Below are 26903 nucleotides of genomic sequence, written 5' to 3'. Positions count from 1 at the left end.
CCTTCACTGTAGAACAGATAACGAAACGATATTCATACTGCTTGTAGCTAGACGATGATTCCAGTACGATTCCGATCAACGTACACATCCGTGCGATCAACGCAACGAAAGGACGAATTCGCTGTTCTCCACAGGCGTAGTTGCTCCGCATCATATCATTAGCCTAAGGCATGAGGTCACTTCGTTTGGAAGGGCGAGAGACCTTTAATGTTTGGACAGATTGAGAGGTACATCTGAAAAATACAAGAATGATAGCATAAGCAAGAGGTACTACTTGGTAAACGTCACGACATAGCATCCAAACGATCATAATTGGAAAATAAGGAACAAAAGTGAAGCTAATTAAGAATTTGGCATGCATAATACCAACCAATTGCAATTGAAAAGCATCTGGAATGGAATGAATCAAATATGTTTAAACATTTTAAAAGAAATACTATTCGTTGCCACTCAAAACATTTAAAAAATTGTTCCAACTTAAAAATATCAAAAGCAAACTAAATGCAAAACATTGAGAAGGAAACCGAATTGAAAATTTGCACTGATAAGGGTAGCGAACCAAATGTCAATCACAACAAGAGAGAGAGAATGGTTAATAAAAAAAGGTGACTTGCTCCAATAGTAGTCCCCCACTGCCCTTACATGATCGCTGTCCTCGCAGGCACTCACCATTGCTGGGGTCTTCTTTGGCGGCGGGAGCAGCAATGGAATGATCGTGATGAGGGTACCCTTCCCCGCCACCACCGCCGGTGGCCCAGTTTCCGGATGGAACGGCACCGCGTGTGGATGGGGAGGAGGAGGAGGAGGTGAGCGCAGTCACACTGTAGTTAAGTGCTGCTGCCGTCGAAGTGGCCGGAATCGACTGGCTGGAATGTAGACGCTGGTGCTGTTGCTGCTCGGAGGGTCTGTTATCCGTGACGTGAATAGGTGGCGAAGAGGAGGCGGGTGCGATCCCTTGCGGCAATGGTGGTGAGAGTGCGTTTCGATGATCCATCCGTCGACTGTCGGTGGATCCAATCGTGGCGAGGGAGGCGGGTGGTGGTGGAGCGATCATGTGGTGTGGTCCTTGTGGCGCAACGGCCGCTATGCCGGGATAGTGCATCCAGAGCGGATGTCGGTAGGCAGCCGCAGCCATCGTTGCGCTATACATTTGGTAGTACGCTGCTGCCGCTGCCGGATGGAATGCTGCTGCCAGTGCGGCTGCATTTGCTGGTGAGCTGCTGCTGGCGGAAGATGAGCCGCCGGCCGATGGTGGAATGCCGTGCCCGGCCGAAAGCAGTGACGCGGCGAGTTGCGGTGGGTAGAGGGAATAGAATGGATTGGCCGAAGCTGCCGCAACCGCCGCGGAGTGATGATGATGATGATGATGATGGGGCGAGGGCGAAGCGATCACCGTGCTGGGTCGAATGACTCCTCCTGTGGCACCTGCCGACGATACGGGCATACCGGATGCATAGTGCATGGTGGCGGACGAAGAGGATGCCAGGGACACTGGACCATCAACGGTATCGGAAGAAGCAGTTCCCGCGCCATCCGGAAGCAGCTGCAGTTCTTTCTTCACCGATAGTGACGACGATGAGCTGGATGCGTTGGAGTGGGACCGCTCGCGTGACGGTGAATGTCCACCAGCACCAGTACCGCTCATCGACGCTGCCGAAAACGGTTGCCTCAGTGCGGCCGTCTTCTTCGGCACGGTGCGCACGTTACTACCCGGTGAGCTACTAGTTGTTAGAGCTGCCATTGCGGAAGTTGGCGTAGTGGCAGACCCATTACCATGACTTCCACTGCTGCTGCTAGTACTACTTGGCGAAGCGCGTGGTGACAAGTTGCCTCCCCCGCGCTGGCTCTGCTGCTGATGATGCTGGGGATGATGCGCGGACCCGGAAGATGGTGGTGGCGAGGACGGCAGTGCACCGCGCCCAAAGTTTAGCGGGGAAGCACGCGAATAGTGTTGCGGAGACCCGTTGGTAGCCGGTGGTGAGCTGGAACTGTTGCCAGCGAGGTAGGCGGCGCGATAGGAGGACGACGAAGATCGCACGTACGGTGGCGTAGTGGAGTCGTTCGTGCTGGGCGAAGGAGAAAAGCGTGCCGACGAAGGGGCGGATGTGTAGCTGCTCGGACTGCCACCGTACGGGTGTTGCCGGTAGCGGGTGAATCCGCCGCTTCCACCGGGTGTGGTGCTATGGTGGGCCGGATGATGGTGCCCGGAATGATGGTGATGCTGGGGCGTCTGTGCGTGCTGGTGGTGCTCGGGACTAGGGCTGAGATCCGGTGAACGGATTGCACCACCGTAAGGTGGGCCACCCTGCTGCTGTTCCATAGCACCGGGGGAACCACCGGTGGCACCGTTGCCGTAGTTCGGAGAGCGTTTTTTGCTACCAGCGCCATGGTATCGATTGGGGCCGTGATACGATCCTGGTTGGGGGTATCCGTGCGCCTGCGAATGGTGCGGAAGTAGCGGATGATGTTGGTGATGCAGGTCCATCATCGTCGGTGACTTTGGAGACGACGTCAGCAGCTGCTGCTGGTGCTGGTACTGCTGGTGTGGCGACAACGGATGATGATGCCCATGAAGTTGCTGCTGATGATGGTGCTGATAATGACTAGCTGTGGATGTGACGGAGGCAACCGAGCCGGAGGAAGAGTTTTGGTCCGGTTTGCGATGTGCCGCCGCTTCACTGGACGAGGAAGACTCGCTGCTCTGCGTCGTATGTCCAAGCAGTGAGGTTATGCTGTAACTGCTGAATGGACGTGCAACGGGAGTCGCCGTCGGGGGAGGTACCGATGTGGATGACGCAGCAGCCACCGGTGACCTACTACCTACCCCGTTCGTCAGATGTTTCCCACCAATCGACCCATTGGAACCAGATGCGGCACCATTAAGGTGTCCGTTCGTTCTGCTACCACTACTTCCGTTACTGCTACCATTCATCGCACCGTTTGTTGGCAACGCAGAAAGCGGAGTAGCGGTCGTCGCGGTCACAATGACCGGTGTACCACCAGCAGCAGCACCACCACCACCAACACTCCCTCCACCACCAGACTTTGGACGCGATCGTTTCATTGTGGTTCCACTGCTACCCTCCTCGAGCGATACCTTTTCCAGTTCACGAAGGATACGCTTCCGGGGGGATACATGCTGCGATGCGGCACCACTCCCAAACACCACGTTCCGCACGTTCCCATTACCACCCGCGATCGCACCTAACCGAAACGATGGAGGGGCATGGTTGGCGACGGCGGCGGCGGCGGCAGTCGCTACCCTCTGCTGTTGTTGCTCCGATAGTGCCTGCACGATCGCCGCCAGATCCTTTCCCTCAGCCCGTTTACAACGTCCCCGGCCACCGCCCCTCACGTGCTCGGGCTGATAGTGGTTGTGCCCGTTCGAGAGCGGATGGTGACCGTTACTACGAGGTTTCGCGTTCGTATCCTTCCTTCCCTCGGCCGCTTTCCCCGGGTGTTTCTTTTTACTCTTCGATTTACTTCCCGAAGCAGCGTCTCGCTGTTCCGGCTCGTCCCCTTCACTCGGTGCAGCAGGTGTTGGTTCGGACGTGTCCATCGGTGTTTCCCCATTGCTGCAGCCATCTTCCGTCGGTTTGTTTGTGCTACCAGTGCTAGCCGGACCTTCAGTGGAATCTTCATTTCTCCCCGACTCCTGCGACGGCGAGGGTTCCGTTCGACGGCTTTCGATGTCGAACGGTAGCAGTGGACCAGACTCGGTCTGTTTTACTTCTGGCGGCAGGGTGGTTTCGTACGGACGGCGCCGTTTCCGACGTAACCGGGCGCGGGTATCACGCGCTAGCCGGTACCGCACGTTCGGTGGTCGGAAGTAGTACAGCGCGAGCTCCTTCGAGATGTTTGCACGGGGGTTCGCCTGCTTCCAACAGTGATCCCGCTGCCAGGGAGATGATTGGATCGAGCTGTTGTCGTCAGAAACTGCAAATGGCGAGGAACGTATTTTGGTTTAAATTGAGTTCTGTTTTCCTAAAACGATCTCAACGGAAAAAGACCAACTACTTACAACTGAGCGAGGTGGAACTTTCGTGCTTGTGAAAGTTGGCACTGGTAGAGGATACGGTCGGGGGCCAGAAGGTTTTGCGCGGTACCGAAATCCAGCTAGTTTTCTCACCCTCTTTCGCGCGTGCCAGTTCCAGAATAAATTTTCCATCTGCAAAAATAAAAAAATCCAACGTAAGAGGGAAGCTTTAGTGATTGGTTCGTGGTTATGGGAAAATTTGCGATACATCATATTAAAGTCACAGTAGAATTAATTTACTTAAACTATTCTTCATTTAAATGTGTTAATTTAACAAAATTAAACACATAACATTTTAATCCAAAGAACGCATTACGATTCTTTATCACAAGCGACTTGATCGTAGCCCGAACAAAATTCTGCATTCTATCAATTTTATGAATAAAAACTTAACAAGCTTTTCAGTTACTGTCACTTCACTTTCCCCATCAGCAACCAGATAAGCAGGAATAGTAGTTCCATGTCCTACGCTCGATCGCAGAGATCGTATCGCACCTGATCCTCGCGCACTTTGTACCCAAACAAAGCACACACACACACACACTGCTGGTGTGATTTTCCAGAAACGTGTCATCTGTGTCTTTTCCTTTCTCGTTTCTTCCAGCTTCAGTAGCAGACAGCACAGCACGGTCGCTGTTAGCTCCGGTTGAGTTGACCGTTTTCTCCATTGTTTTTCCGCCACCGTGCGGAATCAACGATGTTGATCTGTACCATTTCTTTGCCAGCGTGCTTGGCAGTATTGTGCATCTAGTGCTGGTTTTGTTATTTTATTTTCTTGTTCCATTGCCCTAGAGGTACGGGACATTATGTGTACAATTGTTCGCCAGTACGCGCCTGTTTTTTTGCTCTGTCATTTGTTTGAGACTTTCCAGGGCGGAACAGTTTCCGTACGTGCGCCAATTTTCCATTCACGGAAAAGAATGGCTTATATAGATGGAGGTTCAGTTTAACACAGAGCCTTGTGTCATGTTGTGTATGCCTCTTGAAGAAAGTCCATCAAGAGTGGCAAGAAATGGAAAATCTATTCAATGCGGCGATTCGCATGGCGGATTCCGAAGAAAGCAATAGATAATACGTAATCTATCTAAAGTCATGCAGAGGAGAGAAGTTGCATGACTGTACCTATACCAATTATTCAGTAGTGATATGCCAATCACAGCAGATAATAAAAATGAAAGATGAACAGCATGCAAAACAAAACAACATCAAAAAAACCAACTATGGAACCCAAATACCAGGCGCTGGTCACGAAAACCTTTTTGAAACTCTTATTTATACTTGTCAACCATTCAAATGTGTAAAGTATTGTCGATTGATCGAATCGAAGATCGATTACTCCCACGCCATTGCTAACCTTTTTCAGCTTCAACGACCATGCTTAATCCGTTACGATTTATTGAACACATTGTCGATCACAGTGTAAAAAGTCCCATCGAACGGCCGACGGAGGTAGAACAGATTCATTTAGATCCATTCCCTCCGATTCCGACCGCCAAGATCATCGAGTCTAATGCTTTTTATTATCTCCCCCGAAACACAGGCGGGGAACCCGAGATAGGGGATGTACGGCAAACCAAACCGCACGCTCAAGACCATTCCAGACGGAGCCGAAAATCCCGTGGGAGCAGTTCTTCCGGTAGTTGCCCGTTTCGAACCCGATCGCGGCCGGGGCTCGAAAATTGCTCATCATTCGCTTGAATCAGTCGTAGGAGGGCCAGGCACTTGCCAGTTCCTACCAGCACCACCAGAGGACGGCGACAGCCGACCGAGAGGGCAACCAATGGCACGGGATGGCATGATGGGTGAGGGGCGGTGGTGAATCTGGAGAGATCATCGACGGAATCAAATCATATAATCATCATCCGCACCATCGCCGTCGTCGGCATCTGCCCACGCCCCACGAGTTTCCTGGGCAAAGCGGGAGGAGAAGTCTTTCGAAAGGTAGCGGGTCCTCATCAACGAACGACAGCAGCATCGTTTGATTGGGTTAATGCAGTCCAAGAATTTCTCGCCCAGTGGATGGGAGAAATTTAGCGTTCGCATGTGAAATGACCGGGCAGGGGTGCGGGGTTCGCTCATTTATGGTCACTTTGTTTCCGTTTAATGACCGACATTCGGTGACGTTAGGATGTGGATATTGTCGTCTTCCAGAGTCTGTTTTTGCTGTAGGTTCGAACGAAAGCAGGATAACACAGCACAGATCATATGAATCTAGCCAACTTGGACCGATACGTGTACTAAATAACACACTTGCTTCTAATTGTGTTTGAAGTTTTGGGGGAGAAAACTTAGAAGAAGACTCTCTGGAAGTTTATTACATTTGTCATACAAAGAAAATTTATAACTAGGTTGTACAATATATAAATAATTAATCTTAGAATGGCCAAGATGGCTGTTATTTTACAATGGACTATTTTCGGAGTCGAACAAGTTGGAAAATGCGTAACTATCGGATGTATAACGATGAGATTGCGCAGGATTAAATGTACTTGGACGTTTAGGTGAAACTTCATTCGGCAATGATGTAAATCGAAGTCGTCTCTAAAGTTTTTAATTTCTTCAGCGTAAGTTAGGATAACACAACTAAATTGTAGAAGTAAAGTGATCTATAAACAAAACATTTACGTGGTGCAGCCAAAGTAGAGGAGTTTAATGCAGGCGGTGCTAGGGAAAAGTAGGCGCAGGATATGTTACAACAGCACACCAGCTGGAGCTAGCATCTGCTTGCTGCTAAAGACTCATCATCGTCATCATCATCATCATCAACACACGAGAGCAGCGTAACGATCAACAAAAAAAACAATCCTCATCTCAAATGGATTCGATACCGACTGTCTCTGTCTCTCCTTCTTTCTCTAATACGCTAAAGACATTGGCAAACAAAGAGAGAGAAATCCCGAAGAAAGCAGAAGCCGCCGCAGAAAGACAGTTCAAATCGCGCGAGAAGATCGCGTTCGCCATCATCTTCGCGGAGTGAGAGAGAGAGAAACAGAGCAGCGTCTCTTCTCATTCACACCCCTTTTCCCCGGGACATTCCGGCTACACATCACGAGCATGATCGCGCGACGATCACGAACCCGCCGTGAAGCGAAAGAAATAGAGAGGGACAGAGGGATTGGTTGCAACACTTCATCTTTCGACGCAGACGAGGCTCGTGCCTAAGCGCGGCCTTTAGCGCGGCGCGCACGTGCCCTTCCTTCTGTATTGCAGCAGCAGCAGGACGGTGCGCGGCTCCCTTCCCCTTGGAGGACGGAAAGCGGGGAAAGCGGACCGGAAGAGCACGAGCCTAGCGCGCACACATTATTACACATCCACCAGAGCGCACTCTGCGCGCAGCAGCACACACTCACAGCTTGGGTTTGGCTTAGGCCATTCGCGCCGCCACCGCCGTCCTCTTGCGCTGCTTACTTCTCTTGGCCGCTTGGTGGTACGCTCCGCGAAGCGGGCGCCATTTGCCACGCTGTTGTCATAGTTGCCCACCCTCCACCCCTGTCCCGTTGTTTCCTCGGCGCACGCCATTCGGTGAACTTTCTCTACCTTTTTTCCTATCTTTTCTCTGTTTCGTTCGGCAGGATTTTGAAGCCATTTCCAGAAACGCACCGGCAAACCAGACGCGAAACGGTAGCGTTGGATTTACGCCAGTTGTTAGCTGAACGACGGTACAGTGACGTGCGATGGTTTTGCACGTGCATCTTTCTGGCGAAATCTCCTAAATCAGAGGTGAATCTTACAGACGGGTATAACTGTTTAGAAAATAAGGTTATCACATCAAAGAATAATGAATTGATTAAAACAAATCGATTGTGGAAACGCTATTCTACAGTAAAACTTAAATTGTTTGTAAATTATTTATCAACAACATGTTTGGTGCTATCCTTGACAGCGCAAAACACAATTGTTCTGCTAAAAATAAGTGAGCAGTAATGTTTTAAAACTCATATCGGGATTTCAATTCCGGATTTTTCTAATGCGGCAATACATTTCGTACTCAAAAGACAATCACCTCGAAAAGTCCAAAACCGTGTCCTCAATGTCAATCAAATCCAATCCATCCGAAACCATCCTAATTATTTCGATCTACTGTTACATACTGTCTTAGTTTTGCTGTTGGTCCTGCCAGCACTGTAACGATTCCAATTATTCCAGTACCAGCAGTGTATATGGAATTTTGTTCTTTTTTTTGAACGACTTCACCATTCTGGTTATTATTTTTCTCTACGGAAGGTACCTTCTACCTAAAACCGACATGAGTTGGATGACGATCATATGGCGCTCGACACTTCAGTAGACAACGCAGTGACACACGACACCCTACGGCCAAGTGTTCGTCGCGCGCCAGTCTTGGTGCGGTGTGAAATGCACTATGGTGACGGGCCTTAAACGCCCAAATAGATCCGATGACCTGAAAGAAAGAGGGGCCCCTAACGGAAAACACAGATGCACTGGAACGAAGGACAGTGGGTGAACGGGGGTGGGAAGGTGACGGTGGGGTGGGACAGGACGATAAAACGAGCACGCGTCCCCGGGTGAAAGAAAGGGGGTAAGTAATGAAAACATCAACAATGATTTTACCACCCCCTTTCTCCGGCCACACTTTCCAACCCACTCCCGACGCCCTTCACACACACACACACACACACACACACACGCGTGCAATAGGGAATCGCGTGCCCATGCTCTTGCTGGAAAAGGGCATCCCTTTCGTGCATATTCAGGTTCCATCTGTACAGCTCTTGTGTAATACACACTGACACACACACACACAATGGAAATGGCTCTTTCTCTCTACTATTCTTCTAAACGCTTCCCTCCCGGGGGCACACAATTCCTCCACCCAACCCTTGATGTGCCCGCAACCGTGCCGGTCTGGTGCCTTCCATTGCACCCTTCAGCTATCTCCCACCTTCCACCGCTGGTAGTGGCAAACGCAAGGCACAAACCAACATTCCCGTCACCTCCCGGCGCCTCCACCATGTAGGGTTTCCCTTGTCCACGCACCGCCAAGCACGTACGTGGCCGCGCAACACACAAACGCGCGGGCGCGTGTCACAATCATTACGGCACACACCCACATTCTGCCCCGTCCTCGCGCAATTCAACCCTACAATCCATATCGCCCTTCCTCTCCTCGCTGCGGTCCCTTCTTCTGGCCAAAAGCCCTGCCTCTCCGCCACCTTCTTCCTGACGCCACTCTTATCATCACGCCCTTTTCCCTACGCGCAATACGAAATCCATGACGCCCACGCAAGCAAACAATAATGGTACGCGCCTGTTCGTTCTCTCCCCGCCCCCCTCCCTTTCTATCTCTCTCTCTCGCTCTTGCACCCTTTTACGCGCAACCACACAAACACCAGCACCACACGAACGACGACCCCGACCTGCCTTTCTCGCCGTGCAGTTGCGATACAGTGCGTTGCGGTTTTTATCAGCGGCGCGCAAAGGCCTCTCTTTTGCCTTTTTTCATTTTTTCTTTTTGTTTAAATTTGCTCCTCCAGTTTATCTAATCTTTCCCGGCACTATCATCGGGGGGGTCGGGTCTATCGGCCTGACATTTTTTTTTTTTTACGCATTTCCCAAATCGTAAAGTTCAAAATGAACCATGATTCAGCATTTTTCCGCCAAACTTGTTTTATTGTTATAAAAATGATAACATGTTTCCTTCGCTCTACAGTCGTTGAAGTCGATCGATGTTTGCGAAAAAGTTGTCGACGAAACTCTTTAGAGCAATTGTCACGTCCAAATCGGCATTGGTTTGGTTAGCATCCCTTTTTAAATTCACTGCCCCGCACACCGATCCGTCTTCCATCTCCTTCGCACGTACCGTGGAATAATGCTTGCCGTCTCACTCTCGCTTGAATTTCCCATACCATATATTCCCATGCCAGATGCACGAAAAACACCCCTCTTAAACATGCTGAAAATACAAATTGTATGCCCTTCGGCGAACATAAACTCACCCGGCACACATACATTCGATCGTTGAAAGAATTTTATAGTCAAACACATACACACACACACACACACACACATTAAAAAGGAATGCAAAAGTATCCTACATCCGTTCTGGTTGTGGCGTTCGGTTCAGGTGAGGCACCAACGAATTTTCCCCAAAAGGGATCCGAGGACGAGAAACTATTGGGCTTCGTGTCCTGCTTCCGGAAAGCGTTCGAAATTACGAGATTACAAAAATCAGCAAAAAATAAAACACACACACAAAAACACAGGGCTACGCTAGAAGTAAGAAGAAGAAGCCTTTAGAACGTTTTCCGGCATTTCCGGTCCGGGGCCTTCCTTCTTCTCTCAGTTTTTCCCTCTCTGTCACTCCCTCTCATCAGTTATGCATCCCTCCCGGCTTACGAACAACGGTATCTGTATCCTTGTTGCACATTTGATTTTCCCTGCTAGTGCCATCGCACTTTCTCCCACACAATGCGCGAAGCATCATCATCATCGTCATCGTACAGCTATGTCAGACTTAATCTTTCTTTTTCTTTCTCTCTTTCAACAACATAACACACACTTCCCTCTTCATTCCTTTTGCGTATCCTTTCCGGGGCCAGTGGCACACGACAAAAACACGAGATGAGCGACAGATGGTAGATTTTTGTGTTCCGCTCGTTCCGTCGTTCCCCTTTCCGGCGAACGGTTGTTGGTGGTGTGTCGTTTGCTCCTTTTTAACCACGGCTCAAGTCCTTTTTCTGGGTGTTATTTTTCTTCCCATGCTCCTGCTTGTATGCTTCCTCTCCGGATGGCACCCAACAACGGGTTTTACAAAACCATACAAAAAACCCCCACGCCAAAAAAGTATCTACTACTACGTCGATTTTCGTGTACGCCTGTGTGCTTTCTTGTTGGTTTTTGGGGGTGATTTTTAATGGGAACACCGTGACGTCCGGATTCGAGATGGATTTTATTCAACGCATTGCTGATCAGTTAACCAGAATGCATATGAACGCGAATTTTCATTCAAACTTGCTGGACACGAAGTGCACTGAAGTTCTATCATTCTTTGGTAGGTGGATAAACTCTTTGATTTGTAATCATCTGTGCAAGATCAAATAAATGGGTTTCCAAACACTACTTCTAAGAAAATATAAACTAACTTCCTTGTGTTGAAACACTAAACAATTCCCACCAACGTGAGTTACGTAAAGTGTAAAGAAAATTACTAGTTTCGTTTTGAACCGTGACAATTCCTTACAGGTAAAGCTGTAACGAAACCGATACTTGGAGGAATATTCTGAAACCTTCCAGTGAACCCATAGCGAAGCACAACCATTTATTCAACCTACATCTTCACTCCCGTCGGCCAACTGTACTACTGGTTCATGTCTTTCCCTTCCGTAAACACCCGCAAACTTTCAACGATGCTTTGTGCCCTAATGATCGTTCACCTGTCGGACGAAACATATCGGTCATGGTGAGGGTGCGCGCAGGGGGGTGCAGATAAATTATTTACTTTTATTTAAATGAGCATCGCCAGACCTCCTCCTTCCGGAACAACCGAAGTACACTCGAATTACGCGGCACGCGAGAACTGCACTCCAACAGTGAACATGTTGGGGCAGTCCTGTGTGTGTGTGTTTGTTTGTGTGTCTGGGGCGAGGCTGACGTGAAGACCGAGGTAGCCTCCGCCAAGATGTTGCCCTTGCGCCCGGTCTTGTGGGACTGCCCTTCTAACCGCGTGCTTCTGCCGTTCAGTGAGCCGTTCGATTTCAATCGAACGAATAAACAAACAAAACCCGATGCTCATGTAGGACAGTGGGATCCGTGCTTCCGGAAAGGGAGTTTTTCAAGCGCAGATGACCCGAGAGAACCAGCAATCCACCAGAGGTCCCACAAAGGCACATCTCCATTTTCCCGGAAGTCCTATGTTGACGAAAACCAGAGGAAAGTTGTGAAGCGAATGGCTAAATGGAAGATAGATCGCGCGCGCGTGTCTCAATCGATGGTAATTTCCCCTGATAATAACTACTGGCCTCGTAATAGAGGGTTACGAACGGCAAGGAACCGGGAAAATCTAAAAGTACGAGTAACTGGAGCAAACCAATCCGTGTAGCAAAACGTCTTCGCAAAAGGTTGCGCCGATCGCTGCGGGAAAGGCCACTACACCAACCAGACGAGGGCTACTAAAGACTTGTTGCTGTCGGGTATTTTCCAGCAACAACGAAAAAAAAACACTGCAACCGAGGGTTGGGATGAGATGTAATAAGTGCACCATCATACTTACACGGTGGCGAGGAAAATGACTACGGCACGCAGAATCGGTGGCGCGCTATCGAAACGCGCGGAGAAAAATAATTATTTATCTAGAGCGTGACCTGCGGGAGGGGGGAGGAGGGAAACGCCAAGGAATGGAAGGAGGGAAAGCCTGTGTCAACATACGACAAGGGAAGGGCGAGGGGTCAACATGGAAATGAACAGGCGAGTTGTAGAGTGCCTGAAAGAAATTCAATGTAAGAAGATGGTACGAAAACTCTGTAAGAGAAAAACATGTGCATTCGGAGAAAATTACCGCAACGAGAAAATTGTTGTAATTTCACATAAACAGTATCAACAATATGGGGAAGAAAAAATATTCAGCACAGATCGACCCAATACCATACTGTGTAAATGAATAGTTTAAATTATGTTAGATACGCAAAAAAAATTCCGAAAATTGCACTAACGCTCAGCATAAATAAAAAAACTGCTCAGCGAAACAAGTAGTTGGCAGTAAAATAAAACATGATGAGCCATTTGCTTGGTAACATCGAGGAGTTGTACCGATTGATAAATGATTTATCAGAAGTTAAAATCAAGAAACAAACTGATATGACTAAAACAACTGAATAAAAAACAACTAACATGTAGAAACTTCCAATGATTCGTTTCGATAATTAAATTTACTTTATTGTTTAAATATCGGTTCATCAACAATGTCCACCTTATCTTCAACTGTTACTAATTGATGCTTTTGATTGCGAAAGATAAATTTCGTATGCATAAAAATTCAAATCTACTCTGATCGCTAGCCAACGAAAGTTCTGCGGTAGTTGTTGTGTTGATGCTTTAATTAAATCATAGAAGTAGCTCGAAGAAGTTGTATGCTGAAACGACTTTATGAGCGCTCGAATAAAACTACGAGCCGATTTGGAGTAGGTTCGCAAAACAGTCAAAACAAACGACCGTTAAGCGAAAAACAAAAACATAAGAGACATACTGCCATACTGCTTTTCCTGAACAAGGGCTGGTGTGTTGAGCAACGGTCGGTGATTTATTCGTGATGCTGTCACTTTTTTGCTTGCTTGCACCCGGCCACTGCCCCCAACCCACCAGAGGCACAGCCCTACTTTCGCTGGCCGCTCCGGGAGAGGCTCCCCGACATCGCACCAGGAAGACCAAAGCAACAGCACCAGCAGCAGCAGGAGAGATTACTTTTCCTAGCGGCTTTAGCATAACGAAACGACGCGTGGAGGGGTCTAGAGTAGCGAAGTGAACGAGAAACTGAAGCGAGACAAACGGAAAATTGTGCCCTGATGAGGGCAAACACCAGGGTTGGGCTGACAAGAGGGTGAGGCGGGTTGGGGAGGATGGTGGGGAAGCTTTCCACAGGGTCCGTGCACACGCCCGGCCCGTGTTTGGTTGATCGTGTTCTACGAACCGAAACATTTTGCGCTCGTGCCCCAATCATGGCGTTTTTTTTCTGCGCTTCCTTCAGTTGTTTTCATCTTCATTTTCCTCTGTTTCCATCTTTATGAGATAGGTTTTTTTTCTATCTCTCTTCTTCTATCTTTTGGTTTTTCTTTTTTTTTACATTTCCTTCTGAACTTGAAAACAATATTTCTTTTCTGACCCATGCTAAGGGTGGGTTCTTGCCCTCCTTCCCCCCCAGCTATATTTCACTGTTCCCCGATTTGATGTACCTATTTTTATATGTTTCTTTTATGTTTTACTTTTTTGCCCCTCTGTAGCACCTTCCCTTCCCACCTTTCTTGCACTGCACACGATGACGAGTGTGATTACGTCCCGAGCTCCAGCGCACCTGTCCACCCCTTTGCCACCAGTGAACCATCTCGCCCTTACCACCCCATACCATCCCGTCCTCTTCCTGCCCTCTCTGCAGCATCCTTCACTAAGGGCAGGTCGTGGTAGTTTCTTTCCCTGCCGTGTTTCGTGTTGTTGCTGCTGGTGCTGCTGCTGCTGCTGCTACACCTGTTGCCAGCCAGCATCGAAGGGTACGGCGGGCGGTCGTTGTCTTCGGTTTCGCTCACCTATTCCACCTTGCACCCATCGACCCCCAGCGCCTTCCTCCCTCCTCCCTCGTCACATCAACTCACTCTCGGCCGGTGGTTGGAGATTGGGAAAACAAAAAAAGGAGAGTTCGCCCTGTTCTGTCTATTGCTTTTCCCGCTTCATAACACACAACTTTGGGAGAGCCAAAGAAAAAGCTACTCCTAGCATTTGACCCTCACAGGAAAAAGATTTAATAACAACCAGTTTCAGTTTGATTTCAATCACAAGATCCTTGAAAACCATAACGCTGTTTATTAAAGAATAACAGCATTAAAAATTGCTTTGTGAATCAAATTCCAAACAATTATTTTATCAAAACCAAAAGTTGTAATAACTTGGTGTTAAAATTAAATAAAAGTTAATAAAAGTAATTCGTGCTTACGAGTCCAGGGGTTTGAAGGTTCGAAAAATGTTTGCAATTAAGATATCAGTGAAAGTTACTATAGCTTAAACTGGCTTTAATGTATTTGTTTTATCCTGTTTCAAGGTAGGTTTCTTTATTTTCCTCCTCAAGCAAGATTTTTCTTGATCTTATTTATTAGTTATCTTATTTCGCCCATCTTTAAATACTAAATAATATCGATATATAATTCAATGTACAATTATGAACACGTTTAGCAGTATAACTCTTGTTTAAAAAACAAACACTTGAGCGAAGCTGATGGGGAAATAAAAACACGCTCTAGGACAGGGTAACCTCTGCGAAGGTTGTAATCGTTGCTGGAACATGCTGCATAACGCCACGCCATGTGTACCAGGAAATTGACGGTCCGCCGTCGGTGGTGACTGGCGGCCAGCAACCACACCCGAACACAATTGGAGCACAATCCGCATTCGTAACCACATTTAAAGCTGGACCCGGGCGTGGAAACCCATTAATCGGTGTGTGCGTTGAGCTAAAAGCTCGGTTTTACTGCGACGACACGCGATCGCCGGCAATAAAAACCCAATGGTCAATTCCAATTTGCCCCTTCTCGTCTCGGATGGAGGCCCACTGGAGGCGGCGGCCACCGATCGAGAAGGCGATCGTCGTTATTATCACACATTTAACACCGGCTGCGTTTCGCGCTGCACATTAGCCGTCCCCCCACTCGGTTCGCCAATATCGTGCGGGGAGGAGGACGAAGAAGGGGGAGGGGGTCGATTTTTCACGGCTCGCAACGTGCTTTTCATCAGGGGGCCCCGGTGCGTTGGCTTGGTGGAGCGGGGTTTATGCATCCAAAACGGGAGGAGAGCAACAAAGGCCGAAGGAGAAGGCCTCCCAAAACGTCGGTTCGATCCGGTACCGGGAGTCAAAAGGTAGTTGCCTCATCTATTTCATCTCTCGTCCGTCTCGAGGGCCCTCCCTCCCCGGGTAGACACCCTTTCACATTGAGGTGTCATTTGATTTGCGTGGCTGCAGCCCCGGAGCCTTCGAAAGCGAAGAAATTAAAAGTTGGAGCTAAAAAAAACCACACACACACACGGGGGAGAGAAAAACAAAGCGAAGAAAAAACGATTTCCAACCATCCACAAGATCGCGCCAGATCGCGGGGGGGGGGGCGCAACGAGCGAAGTGGAAAACGAGAGCAGCAGCTTAACGCACACCGCAACGATCGTGTCTCGCTTGTATCGCCGCGCCATCATCGCCGCAGCAGCCCTTTCCCTTCTCTCAAACCAAACGCTTCCACCACCAGCACCCGGCCACCAATAGCGCTTGCAATCCGTCCATCCATCTCCAATGTGTTTGGCACGAGCCACAAAACCGATGTTGTATTTGTCCACCCCGTGCCCAAGTGCCCGCGCAGTGGCTTAGGCGGGACGGTGTTGTGGTGTGCGCCACGATCCGCGCAGGGTTCGCAACGCGTGCCCCAAACGGATGGGGAGGGGGTAAGGACGGAGGTTGGAGGAAAAGGAAACCCAACGCCACCGCCTTCGGAGGCGAGCGAAAACGGCGGCGAATTGGGCGTACGATGGAGAGGGCATGACAGCATAAGAAACATGCTAGAGGGGTGGAGATGGGGAGGGGGGATGGGGAGGAGACGAAGGAGGTGTGAGCCGGGTGGCAACGTGCAGGGGAGCTGGTTTAAGGTAGGTAGGTGGCGATGGTGGCGGTGGAATGTAGCACGAGCCCAATTTCACCGTCTTAACCCCCCCTTCTTCCTTACTTCCTCCTCCATCTCCTGGGGGTAGCTAACAACCCCCCCCCCCCTCCCCACCCTCTGATCATCCTTCAACCGCACACGTACACACACACGTACACACATACCACTATCTTTCTCTTGTCATCGGTTGGATATCCATCTTCGCGCCATCGCCTTTTCATTCCAACGAATGCTCCAGTCCTATTTCCCCGGGTGATCGCTATCTCTCTCTCTCACACACACACTCATTTTTTTCCTTATTCTTTTTGCTGGTTTTCTTTACAGCTCTATCACTACCCCCTTCGCTCGAACCAAACTACCCCAAACCCCCCCCCCCCCCCCCCCGGTTTTACCGACCCTCCACCGACATAACCAAAGTCTACTTTATGAGGCTGCCCATATTTCTTCTCCCTAATTCCGTTTCTCCTCTACTCTTTGCCTTTCTTTCTTACCCCAACGTCTACTCCCCACCCCAACCTTCTCCTCTTCCCATATTCTCTTAACTCTTTCTTTCTCTCCTTGCCGCTGTTCCTCTTCCCATTGCGGCCATTGGGGAGAAAGAAGCGCCAAAGAAGCGCGTTCATCTCCTCATCATCGTCGAGCAACAACAAAAAAACGGAAGGGAAAAATAACCATGGATAGAGCCGGAGAGCCGGTGATTAACCAAAAAAAAACAGGTAGGGAAGAGCGGTGGGGGAAAGGGGTTTCTGGAGGCTTTATCTTCTGGCCAGTGTTGTACCGAACTGGGAGTTTCTACTAACGTTCAAGGAAAGCAGAAAAGGGGTTTTCTTTAAATTAAATAAACAAAAAAATGCTTAAAACAAGTTTCTTTACTATTAAAAATTAACGTTTGAAAATGGTAGTTTTTACCAGATTTTTTCGAACAAAAATACAAATATTTAAAGAAAACTAGTAACAAATTGAGTGTCGAAAAGGTTGGACAACACTGGAGAAGAATTGTGACTACGGCTTTCTTGTTCAACCTAATGAAAACTGTTTTTGGAATCTAATGTTTTTGTTACCGTCACAAATATTACCATCACGATCAACATAATCACTAGGACTTGATTGTTTCTGTACTGTAGTATGAAAATTTATCAATTACACCTGTTGGTATTGCCACCAACCGCACACAAACGACTTGGTTTTAATGTTATTTAGTTGAAATAAATTAATTTTAATAAAATAAAATTCCAAAATAAATTTCAAAATAAATAAAAAAAAGACGGATTTGAAAAAGTGTTGTGCTTAATGAATCTGAATCAGATTTACACAACTCTAGTTTGAAAGCGTCTCGGAATGCCTAGCATGATTGGAGGATGATTTCGGAAACAAAATGTAAATTCCGCGAGGTAGATGTGTACAAAAGGATGCGAACAAAACGCGACTGGTAGATTTTCTACCATACGATACATCACTGGCTGCAGCACAACTACTACGTGGTGCACCCATTTTTTTTTCTTTTTACTACTTTTTCATTCAATCCACTTGCTTCTTGGTTCTGTTTCCTTTTGCTTCGCTTCATTTTCCCTTCCTTTTTCCAACCACCCAGCGCGACCCGCCCTCCTCCTTCGAGGGGTTTTACTTTAAGCGGATGTGTTTACTCTTCTTGCTTTTCACCAGTTTTGATTTTTTTTCCGAGCATTTCTCTCTTCCCCGCCAGGAGTTGCTCATAACGCCCTGCGGTTTTCCCTGCCCGCGCTTGGCAGACACGGGCGTGCGGACACTTACCCTTTACACGCACCCTCACCTCCATCGTCTCGAGCTTCCTCACACGCGCGTCAGGCTGGGGGAGATTCCAATCCCGACGCGGTCCTGCCTGCCCTCCAACCAACCGGGGCGAGAGGGAGAGACGGTAAGCGGCCAGAGGTACCGCCTGGGAATCTTATGACTATCGAGGGTACGGGTGGGAGGGGACCCACAGTGGTGGATGAAGTGGCGCAGGTTGTGGACATTAGTGATTGGACGCGCACGCGCGCGCGATCGCCGTAACAGTTTGCCACCACCGTTGTTGTTGTTGTTGTTGGGTATGTGTGTGTGTGTGTATGTGTATGTTTTTCTTGTCTTTCTCTTGCCCCTTACTCGCTCTTTCTCCGGCTTCATTCCATCTGCAACTTGTAACCATCTTGCCCCCCCACCTTTTCCAGCCCCCCAACGCGCGAACCGGGAAAGCCACACAGCCTTTTTGTTTTCTTTTGGCGCGATTAACTCGCTACCACACCGTCTCGTCGTTTGAGCCACCTTTGGTAGCGTGGATTAGGGTAGGCAACAGAAGGAATACGCGCGCGGAAGGTGAGGGTACCGATTTTCACGTCCCGGTGGCCTGTGGCAGAGGAGAACGGACAAAAAACAAATGTGAAGAAAAACGAACAGGAGCACAAGAAAGACCGATGGCAGGAGGCCGTTGGAAACGGGGTCGGCGAGGGGGGAAGGCAAGCGCCACAACGAGAGCCACATTTTCCAGCATTACCAGCCGCAACGATTTTCCACCGCTCGCCTCGGCAACGCGCAATTCTGTTTTTCTCCCGCAGAGGATTTTATTTTTCCATTCCTTTCGTCTTTGGCCGATTCTTCGCGCGTTGGCCGTGCCGCGCGTTATGCGCGGCCGCTGATTGGCACCGTTAGTGTTTTGGGGTTTTTCCCCCTGTTTCCTTACCGACCGAAGGCATTGGTGTTTTTATTTCCCTTGCCTGCACGCTTCTGGCGTCAAACGATCGTGGCGCACAATAAGCAACATGGCATTGTTTGCAGAAGAAACAAGTGTCGCAAACTAGTGTGTATGGCTGGATATGTTTGCATTCGCATACCTGAAACCCATGACGCGATGAAGGAAAAACAAAGGTGTACAATGAGTCCGAAAAACAACAACACAAAAAACTACCAACAAGAAAAGTGAACAAAAACAATCACAAACCTATCGCCACGTTTATCAACATGAACCGGCACATGTGAGGAAAAAAAAAACAAATTAAAACATACGAAAAGGACCAAAGCAACAAAATTAGGAAAGAAAAAAATTAATTAATGAAGTCAATGTTTATACAATACAACAACATGATGAGGAGGAAAACATGTTTTTAAAACGGCATTTAATATGCACGACGCAAGTTCGAAAGCACGCGATCGATAGTCTAACATGATAATGAAAGTGTAAATTCTTCAAATACGGTGCAAGACAAGGTGAGGTCCTCGTGTAATTTTTCCCCAAAATTAAAAACCTCACAAAAACACACCAGATTCACGATTAATTATCAATGGCATAAGACATTGAAGGCAGCATTATCTAATGCACCAATAACAATTAAATTAAGCCGAAATCTGACCGATGGCAACGGCCACAAATTGATGCATTTACTGTTGAATAAACATCTTCAATGGAAGCAATTTCACTCGCTTCACACCTATGGCCATCATCAATCGTATCGCATTCGCAACCGAATGGTTTTCTTCATTTGATTTCAACAACAACACAAAAACAAGAAGAAACAACCGTACTGTGCCGTGTAGTTGACCCCAACACCTCCGCGCGCGAACACAAGCTCAATTGTCGGTGGATGATGGTTCGATTGGCGCTAATTATGTTGTTAAATTAAATTACCAGTAATGGTGCCATATTAAATGGCCGAACCATTATGCTTTCCATTTTTATTGCTGGCTTTACATACACCCCCACCCCACCCCTTTGGCGATTGTCACGATTGTCCTTTCTTTTGGGTGGAGGAGGGAGGGGTGAGAATTGGCGAAAAAAGTGTAGTGCTGGGTGGCACGTTTCGCCGATTAGACAAGAAACACACACACACACACACACACAAGCACATATACATTAACAACCACACATAAATAGCCACCGAAGCTAAACGTAGCCGCTTTCCCAATCATGGTGATTATGCTTAATTGCACAATTAGGACATGGGGAGTTGAGTTGGCCGCTGTTGTGGCCCCGCAGGCGGCGCCAGCTACCGTCACTTTCACCGCTCGGTGTTTCGTCACTGAAGTCGGGGACTTTCTGCGAGGCGCCCGTAAGAAACATTCCGTACAATCGTGAACCACTAAACAAACCGCACGTCCATTTGGCACGTCTTCACTAATGATAAGGCCCACCTGCGGTGTGGCAGGTAGGTCTGTTTAGCGTGTGCCTTTAAACGGACCGATTCGAAGAAATATTTCGCATATCGATGGATGCAAAGTGTTGGCATCGATTTATAAAAAGGTAGAAAGAGGAAAGAAAGGAGTCACGTCAAGTATTATGATTAGTGTTGGGTCAAGTAACACTTTTCGATGTGCCGTACTGTGGTACCACACACAATTTACTGTATTGTGCATTTGTGGTAGCACATTTGTGTCATACAGTCATACAACGTCTCTATTTATTCAGCAACACCTTTTAGATTCAAAATGTTCAGTGTGGTCAAAATGTTCGATTCAAAAAGGGTATGCCACTTTCGTTGTATCTCTACGCGTAAAAAAATCACAAAAGGATGCAAAAGTATCCCAGAATTGAACAATACAAAATTAGTACACAGTTTCTAAGGAACAACGCGAATAAGATGCATAATTTTGCTTGATATAATGCATGCTCGATGAGGGCTGTAGCTTAAACTTAATATATAATCCATAAGCAAACCAATGTTTGGAAGGTGTTCCTTATAAAAAATTATTAGTTGTTAAAAGCTGATCTATTCGAAAATCCAGTTTTTAGAATTTTAAATTTTTGTCCTTTTTATTTCAAGTATTTTGGCGCCTATCGAGCTTCAATTGTAGCCTTTTTTAGTATGGTGACAGTTTTTTTATACAAATAATAATGTTTGGATTATGTAAGAACGATGTTCAAACTTAGAAATACTGGAAAATTTATTCCTATCCTATGGTAGTTATGGAATTGGTACACCAAGGAACCAAAGAACGGTTAAAACAAATTATTGGTATAACGTTATGACTGTATTATTTGGTAAAACTTTACTGTGGTACCACAATTTTTTCCTGTGTCGTGTGTGATGTCACACTTTACTGTGCTGTGTGTGTTGGGTAGCACAGTAGCACACGACCCAACACTAATTATGATGTGTCCGGCGATCCGAAGCATCGTTTATCTACCACTTCAAGCAAAGGCATTATAAATTGAAGGATTTGTTGAAGGACAATAAGAAGAAAAACACGTAATTGAACAGAAAATGAATGAGGAATATGATATAAAATATATATGCTTAAAGTTTTTATGGAAAAAAGGAAAAAAAATGAGCTACAAACAAGCTATCTTACATTACAACTCATTAATGAACAACTTAAGAAATAATTGGAGATCTGGCGTTACTACATTTTCTTATAGTTTGGTAATAGAACGACGAATGAAAATCTAGTGGTGATCAAGAAGAAACTCTCATACAAAACGATATTCCTTCGGGCTTCCTTCTTCACCGGAAAGCCTCAATTCAATTGTCTCCTGCACGCTGGAAAATTCAAACTCTGCCCCGAACACTTCCACCACCCGGAAGGCACATTATGGAATCTTCAACAAGTTAGCGAATAGAAGTGTTTTACTTAATTTCATTCGACGAAGAAAGAATGAAAACACCACCAACCAACAACATTATCTTTTCGCGCTGGAGGGGTTCAACATGGCGGGTTGTTTTCTCGCGGCCCATTTATCGGGGGGTCCGAACTTCATGGAAAGATTGAGGGTGGGGTGGTCGGAGGCCAGCTGTCGAAGGAGCCCGGAACCCGCGGGGAAAGGTGATCGTTATTTCAATTCTCTCACGCATACTAATATTCTCCCATGGTATATTGTTCTTGCTCGCGAGCCAGGAAGCCGCCGCGATTCACCGACACGGTCTCCCATTGTTTCACGCTCCTTGCCACCCCCGCAGCTTCTTCAGCATTTCCCCGCGAAGGTGCATCGTCAAGTTTTTTTTTAATTTTTTTTTTAACTCTTTTTCCATCAAAACGGAAGACTTTTCCTCGGGGAGACGCGAGCCACCTCCGCCACCGTTACGCTTCGGCGGTGCGCACGATACGGACCCGTGGACGCGCTTTTCGTAACCATACGGTTCGAAGGAGTAAGCAGCAGCAGAAGTGACCCGGCTGTTGGTGACCCCTCTGGATTTTCTTTCTTCTTGCTTGGCCCGCTTAGATTGGTGGACTTAGATTGGGGACGATCCGGTGCCGCAGAGAGCAGTGACTTCTTGGGGAGGAAAACCCGCAGGAACTGCGTGGGGAAAAAAACAGATAGCATTGTTTTGGGGTTGGATGAGGAGGAGAGATAAAAGCTTGAAATTTATTCCGATCCGGCAAAAAGTCACATTATTTTATGTTTCAGTCACCTTCACTCAAGCCACTTGCAAGTTTTATCATGTTAAAAGGTTATCACAAGTCACAAGAAATTTTTCCACAAATTATTAACAAAAAAAAGGATGCTCTCAAATTAATCATACATAACCTACGTAAATGTTAACCCCCTGCGATAACGCACTGCAAACCTAATGCGTAGATTTTCATAATACTTGGACCTGGCCTGATTAGTGCCAACTCATGTTTTTAAGCGCATACGTTGATAAGTTTCCAAACAAAATTTCTTTCATTTCGTTCTTTATCCAAAAATCGAGTCTGAGATTATTTTGCACCACGAACGAAGTTGGCTTAGTCAAAACCCAAGACTCGAGCCACCCAAACGCTGTAGAAACCGACTCGCCGGGATTTAAATTAATGTAGCGCTTCACATTCCATTGCCGACGCCATTGTTAAACCTACCTCACACGCTACACTCCTTAAACCTGTCTGCCATTCACGGCACATTCTCCCCGCGAATGCTCCTACACCAGCGAAAAGACAAGCCCGAGACAAACGAATTAAACGACGAAATAAGTGTACATTGTTCCGACACCACCGCCTACGCGTTGTTATAAGTGAATCAAATGGATTGAGTGAGCAAAGTCGCGGGGTTGACTTCGCTACAGCGGCCATCGAGGGGAAACCAGAAGTTTCAGAAGGGAAAGACACGGAAGGTTTACGTCGAGCGGATTTGCTGCCTTTTCGAGCTACGTTCTCACATGCTGGAGTTGCGACATTTGTCGCAAAGCCACAAACTTATCAATCCTGCGCATAACTTGAGGCCACGCGACACAATCGCAGGATGGTCGCATCTACTAATGTGCCTTAGTGGTACAATGTGTTATTTTTTACATTTGTCTTTTTGTTTGATAGTCAAGCCACCATAGGACGATGCGGTGCTTCTGCCTACCATTTTTTTTTCGGATCCCCAATCATTGACCCCAACACATTTGCTTCCATTGCACTATGATGCCTAAAACGGGTAGACAATATTCTGACGATAAATTTTCTTACAGATTTTATTAGAACACTAACAAAACTGCACAACAACTGACGAATTGTAACATCTGCTAGAAATAATTTCGGTTTGAAATAGAGTTAACATGTAATGTGACAACAATTTTTCACCATACAACGATGTTTAACGTTTGATTCATTTTGGTCAACAACAAACAAGAAGCTTGGTTAACATAACACTCTTAAAAAAAATTAGTATATTTAATTCTTTAGTAGCAAAATATTGCTCGAAAACGTAAAATAAAAATCATACTTCCCACTCGCAACCACAGTGAGTAAAGATTACGATTTTGTCCAGCAGCTTTTGCGCATCCGCAGTCAGGAGATTTTACGTCAATGAAGAAACATATAGTATACAGTACCTCCCAGCGCCAGCCGCACGTAACATCGGATGACCCGAGGGGGAACAAGAAACCGTACCGAATGGCCATTTCCTTTCACTCGGGAAAAAAGTACGAATGAATGATAGGCCAATCGGCACGATAGGCCGGGCAGTAAACAATAAGAAACAACAAACAAACGGTAACCGCTGAAAGCCACCAAACCAAGGGAGGTACGAACGCTGCGCCCCAATTGTCGTCACACGGCCGTAAATCTTGAGGCGGCTAAGGAATGCTCCAAAAAGACGAGGCACACAAAAAGACTTCCCAAAAATAAATCGCCCCAAAACGAACGAAAGTCATGCTGGTGACGCGAACCGTGCGCCACCACCGTCAACTAATCGGCGCGCGAAGCGATAAGAACGTGGACGTTAGCCGGTGCTGCCACCGCCGAGGAGGCTCCCATCCCGGAGGCCGCTTCAGCCGGACGACGACGACGACGACCACAAGGGTGGCTTATCGGTGGCGGCTTACACCAGCCTCCACCGGAGCTCGAACCCCGATGGACTGGTGTAGGTCGGGTCGGGTCGTACCGTGTGCCGGGGAACGCCCTTATCGCGCAGGCGTACGGAGGTGTGGCAGAGAGCGTAATCGTGCGGCGCACGGTTATGAATCGGCCAGACGGCCGCGGTCGCGGGAACGACCGATGGAATGATAATTGTCCCGCGACGATAAGGACCCCCGCCGTTTGGTTGAATGCTGTATCCGTGATACTCCCGAGGGCCTGCAGTTGTTAGGTAGCCTCCATCATCCGGACATTGGCGGGTTCGGTCGAATAAGAAGAAGATATAACCGCACCCACACTGCACCGGAATGGTCAAGATTTGCCGAGTGTAATCATTCCCGCTCTTTGTTTCCCTGAGAAACACGCCAGGAGGTGCTTGCGCCCCGATAAAACCGCGATGGCCTGAGTATGGTGACCTCGCCAAACGAATTCAATGTGACAATGGATGTCCGATAGGATTCTCCATATAATACCACACTGTTGGCACTCCATGCTGAATAACCTACCACAATGCTTCCCACGAGACTTTTTTTCGAAATCCATCAGGCATTTTTACTTTTGATTGTATGATAACCCCTGCCAGGTTATTGGACGATTTAATCCTTTACTCAAAAATTCATGTTCACACCTTGCCTCTATCACGGTGCTACTTTTTCGCTCGTCTATGCAAAATGCGAAAGAAGTCAATCAACGGTAACGACAGGTGATTGGAAAATGGCCAATGGAATGGAAACACAACCACATTCCAAACACCGATGTGCTAATCACTCACGGCAAGGTGTGTGCGCCAACAAATCAATTACCACGATCAACAGTGATCAGAACTGTCAAATGGCTTCCAACTTCAGGGGCGGGAAGATACGAATCATGTTCGCAGCAGGTGATGTACCCAATATGCACGGCAGATTGATGTTGCCGCGGGACAGCGTATTCAAACTGCAGCCATTTTAGAGGTCAAGTATTGAGAGTATTGAGTAAAATAAAAGAATTTGGTAAATGTTATCCAAGTTTGTATTCATTACATTTAAGCCTTGTGAATTGAGACTAGAGCAGGAACATTTCTCTAGTGTGCCTTCGCTTTACCTTTATGTACATAAGCCGCTTGAAAATTTGGCTTTGAAAGTTATTACAATCTGTTCATGATGATCGGTAAACTTATGTTCACAGACTAAGCACAAGCCCTAGGGACTTACAGATAATTGAATCTTTCATTCACTGCATCGTCCGTACAAGGTGTGTGCAATTGGAACTGAGGATTCCATCAACGAGAATACGATTTCAAACAGATAAATTGCGCATAAAATAGATAAAATACCCACAAATGATATGCGCTTGATTCTCAGCAATTGGGAGTGACATTTGAACCACCTACCTTTGAAGAACTGTAGCCTGCCACCGTGCACCGCCGCGCCAGCGCCGGTAATGTTTCCCGGTGAGATACAGTTTGCGCCATTCAGTAACGCCCGGCCACCGGTAACCACCGGTGGTTTCACCTTTCCAGCCGGTGCTATCGCTCCGTCCGCCCCGTTCGTGGAACTGTGATGGCGTTCGGTGGTTGGAGAAGCGGCGCTCGACGCTGCTGCCGCGGCCGCTGCAGCTGCGGCCGCCGCTGCGATCGACTTGAGGGCACGTTCCTTCGGATGTACGACACTGGCGAAATTGGACACCGGGGTTGGTTTCGCCGAAAGTGGTTGTTCGCCCGCGTCGGACAGAGGGTGCGATGCTTTCGTCGTTTCGGCCAACGACGTTGGCGACAGGGACGTGTTGGAGGAGCTGGCGGTTGACCGTGCGGGTGATCGGTCAGGCGATACCGCTGCCCTCAGCGAAGCAGGTGACGGGGTGCCTCGGGCGGCATTTTCAGCGTCACCGTTGGCAGTGGCCTCGAGCGGTCCATTCCTTACACTTTCATCCACCTCCGAACGTAACGGAGAACCTTCCGTTGGCACCGTCGGTGCCGTTGACGATTGATCGGTTCCGCTGTCGGTTGCTGCTACTGTACGAGATGATTCTTTTTCACCGGGGCTGCTAAAGTTGGCCACCTCCTCCGACATATCGACCGAGCATTTTGTCAGTATTTGGCTGAGGAGTTCTTTGCGCTTTTGCTGCTCCTGCTGCTGCTGCTTCTCCAGTGACTCTACGGGGCTTTCCGTACGGTGGGTAACGCCGGCAACTGCGGCGGACGCGTAACTACTGGCTGTCGTCTGTAGGTCCTGCGGTCCGGGAGCCGGATTGATAACGTACAT

At 47.8% G+C, this 26903-nt stretch overlaps 1 protein-coding gene across 1 annotated transcript; it reads right to left on the bottom strand.

The window, feature by feature from the left end:
- Positions 1–204: 204 nt before the first annotated feature.
- Positions 205–26903, bottom strand: LOC131284050 (protein hairless-like). The gene is made up of 5 exons (XM_058312905.1): positions 26033–26903; positions 4022–4168; positions 3484–3936; positions 643–3447; positions 205–233 (listed from the first exon to the last, which is right to left on the bottom strand). The coding sequence occupies exons 1-5, from the start codon at positions 26901–26903 to the stop codon at positions 205–207; spliced, it is 4305 nt and encodes a 1434-aa protein (XP_058168888.1).

This window comes from Anopheles ziemanni, chromosome 3 (genome assembly GCF_943734765.1).
Source record: "Anopheles ziemanni chromosome 3, idAnoZiCoDA_A2_x.2, whole genome shotgun sequence".
NCBI lineage: Eukaryota > Metazoa > Arthropoda > Insecta > Diptera > Culicidae > Anopheles > Anopheles ziemanni.
The sequence above is the reverse complement of the archived record's forward strand: the minus strand, read 5'-3'. Positions and strand labels throughout refer to the sequence as shown.

Excerpts from the sequence above, each read along its gene's own strand:
- LOC131284050 (XM_058312905.1), bottom strand. The coding sequence starts at position 26,903 with ATGTACGTTATCAATCCGGCTCCCGGACCGCAGGACCTACAGACGACA. Across the intron at positions 4,169-26,032 it reads CAGGCTACAGTTCTTCAAAG|ATGGAAAATTTATTCTGGAA; the intron begins GTAGGTGGTTCA and ends TTATTTTTGCAG. Across the intron at positions 3,937-4,021 it reads AAGTTCCACCTCGCTCAGTT|TTTCTGACGACAACAGCTCG; the intron begins GTAAGTAGTTGG and ends CGCCATTTGCAG.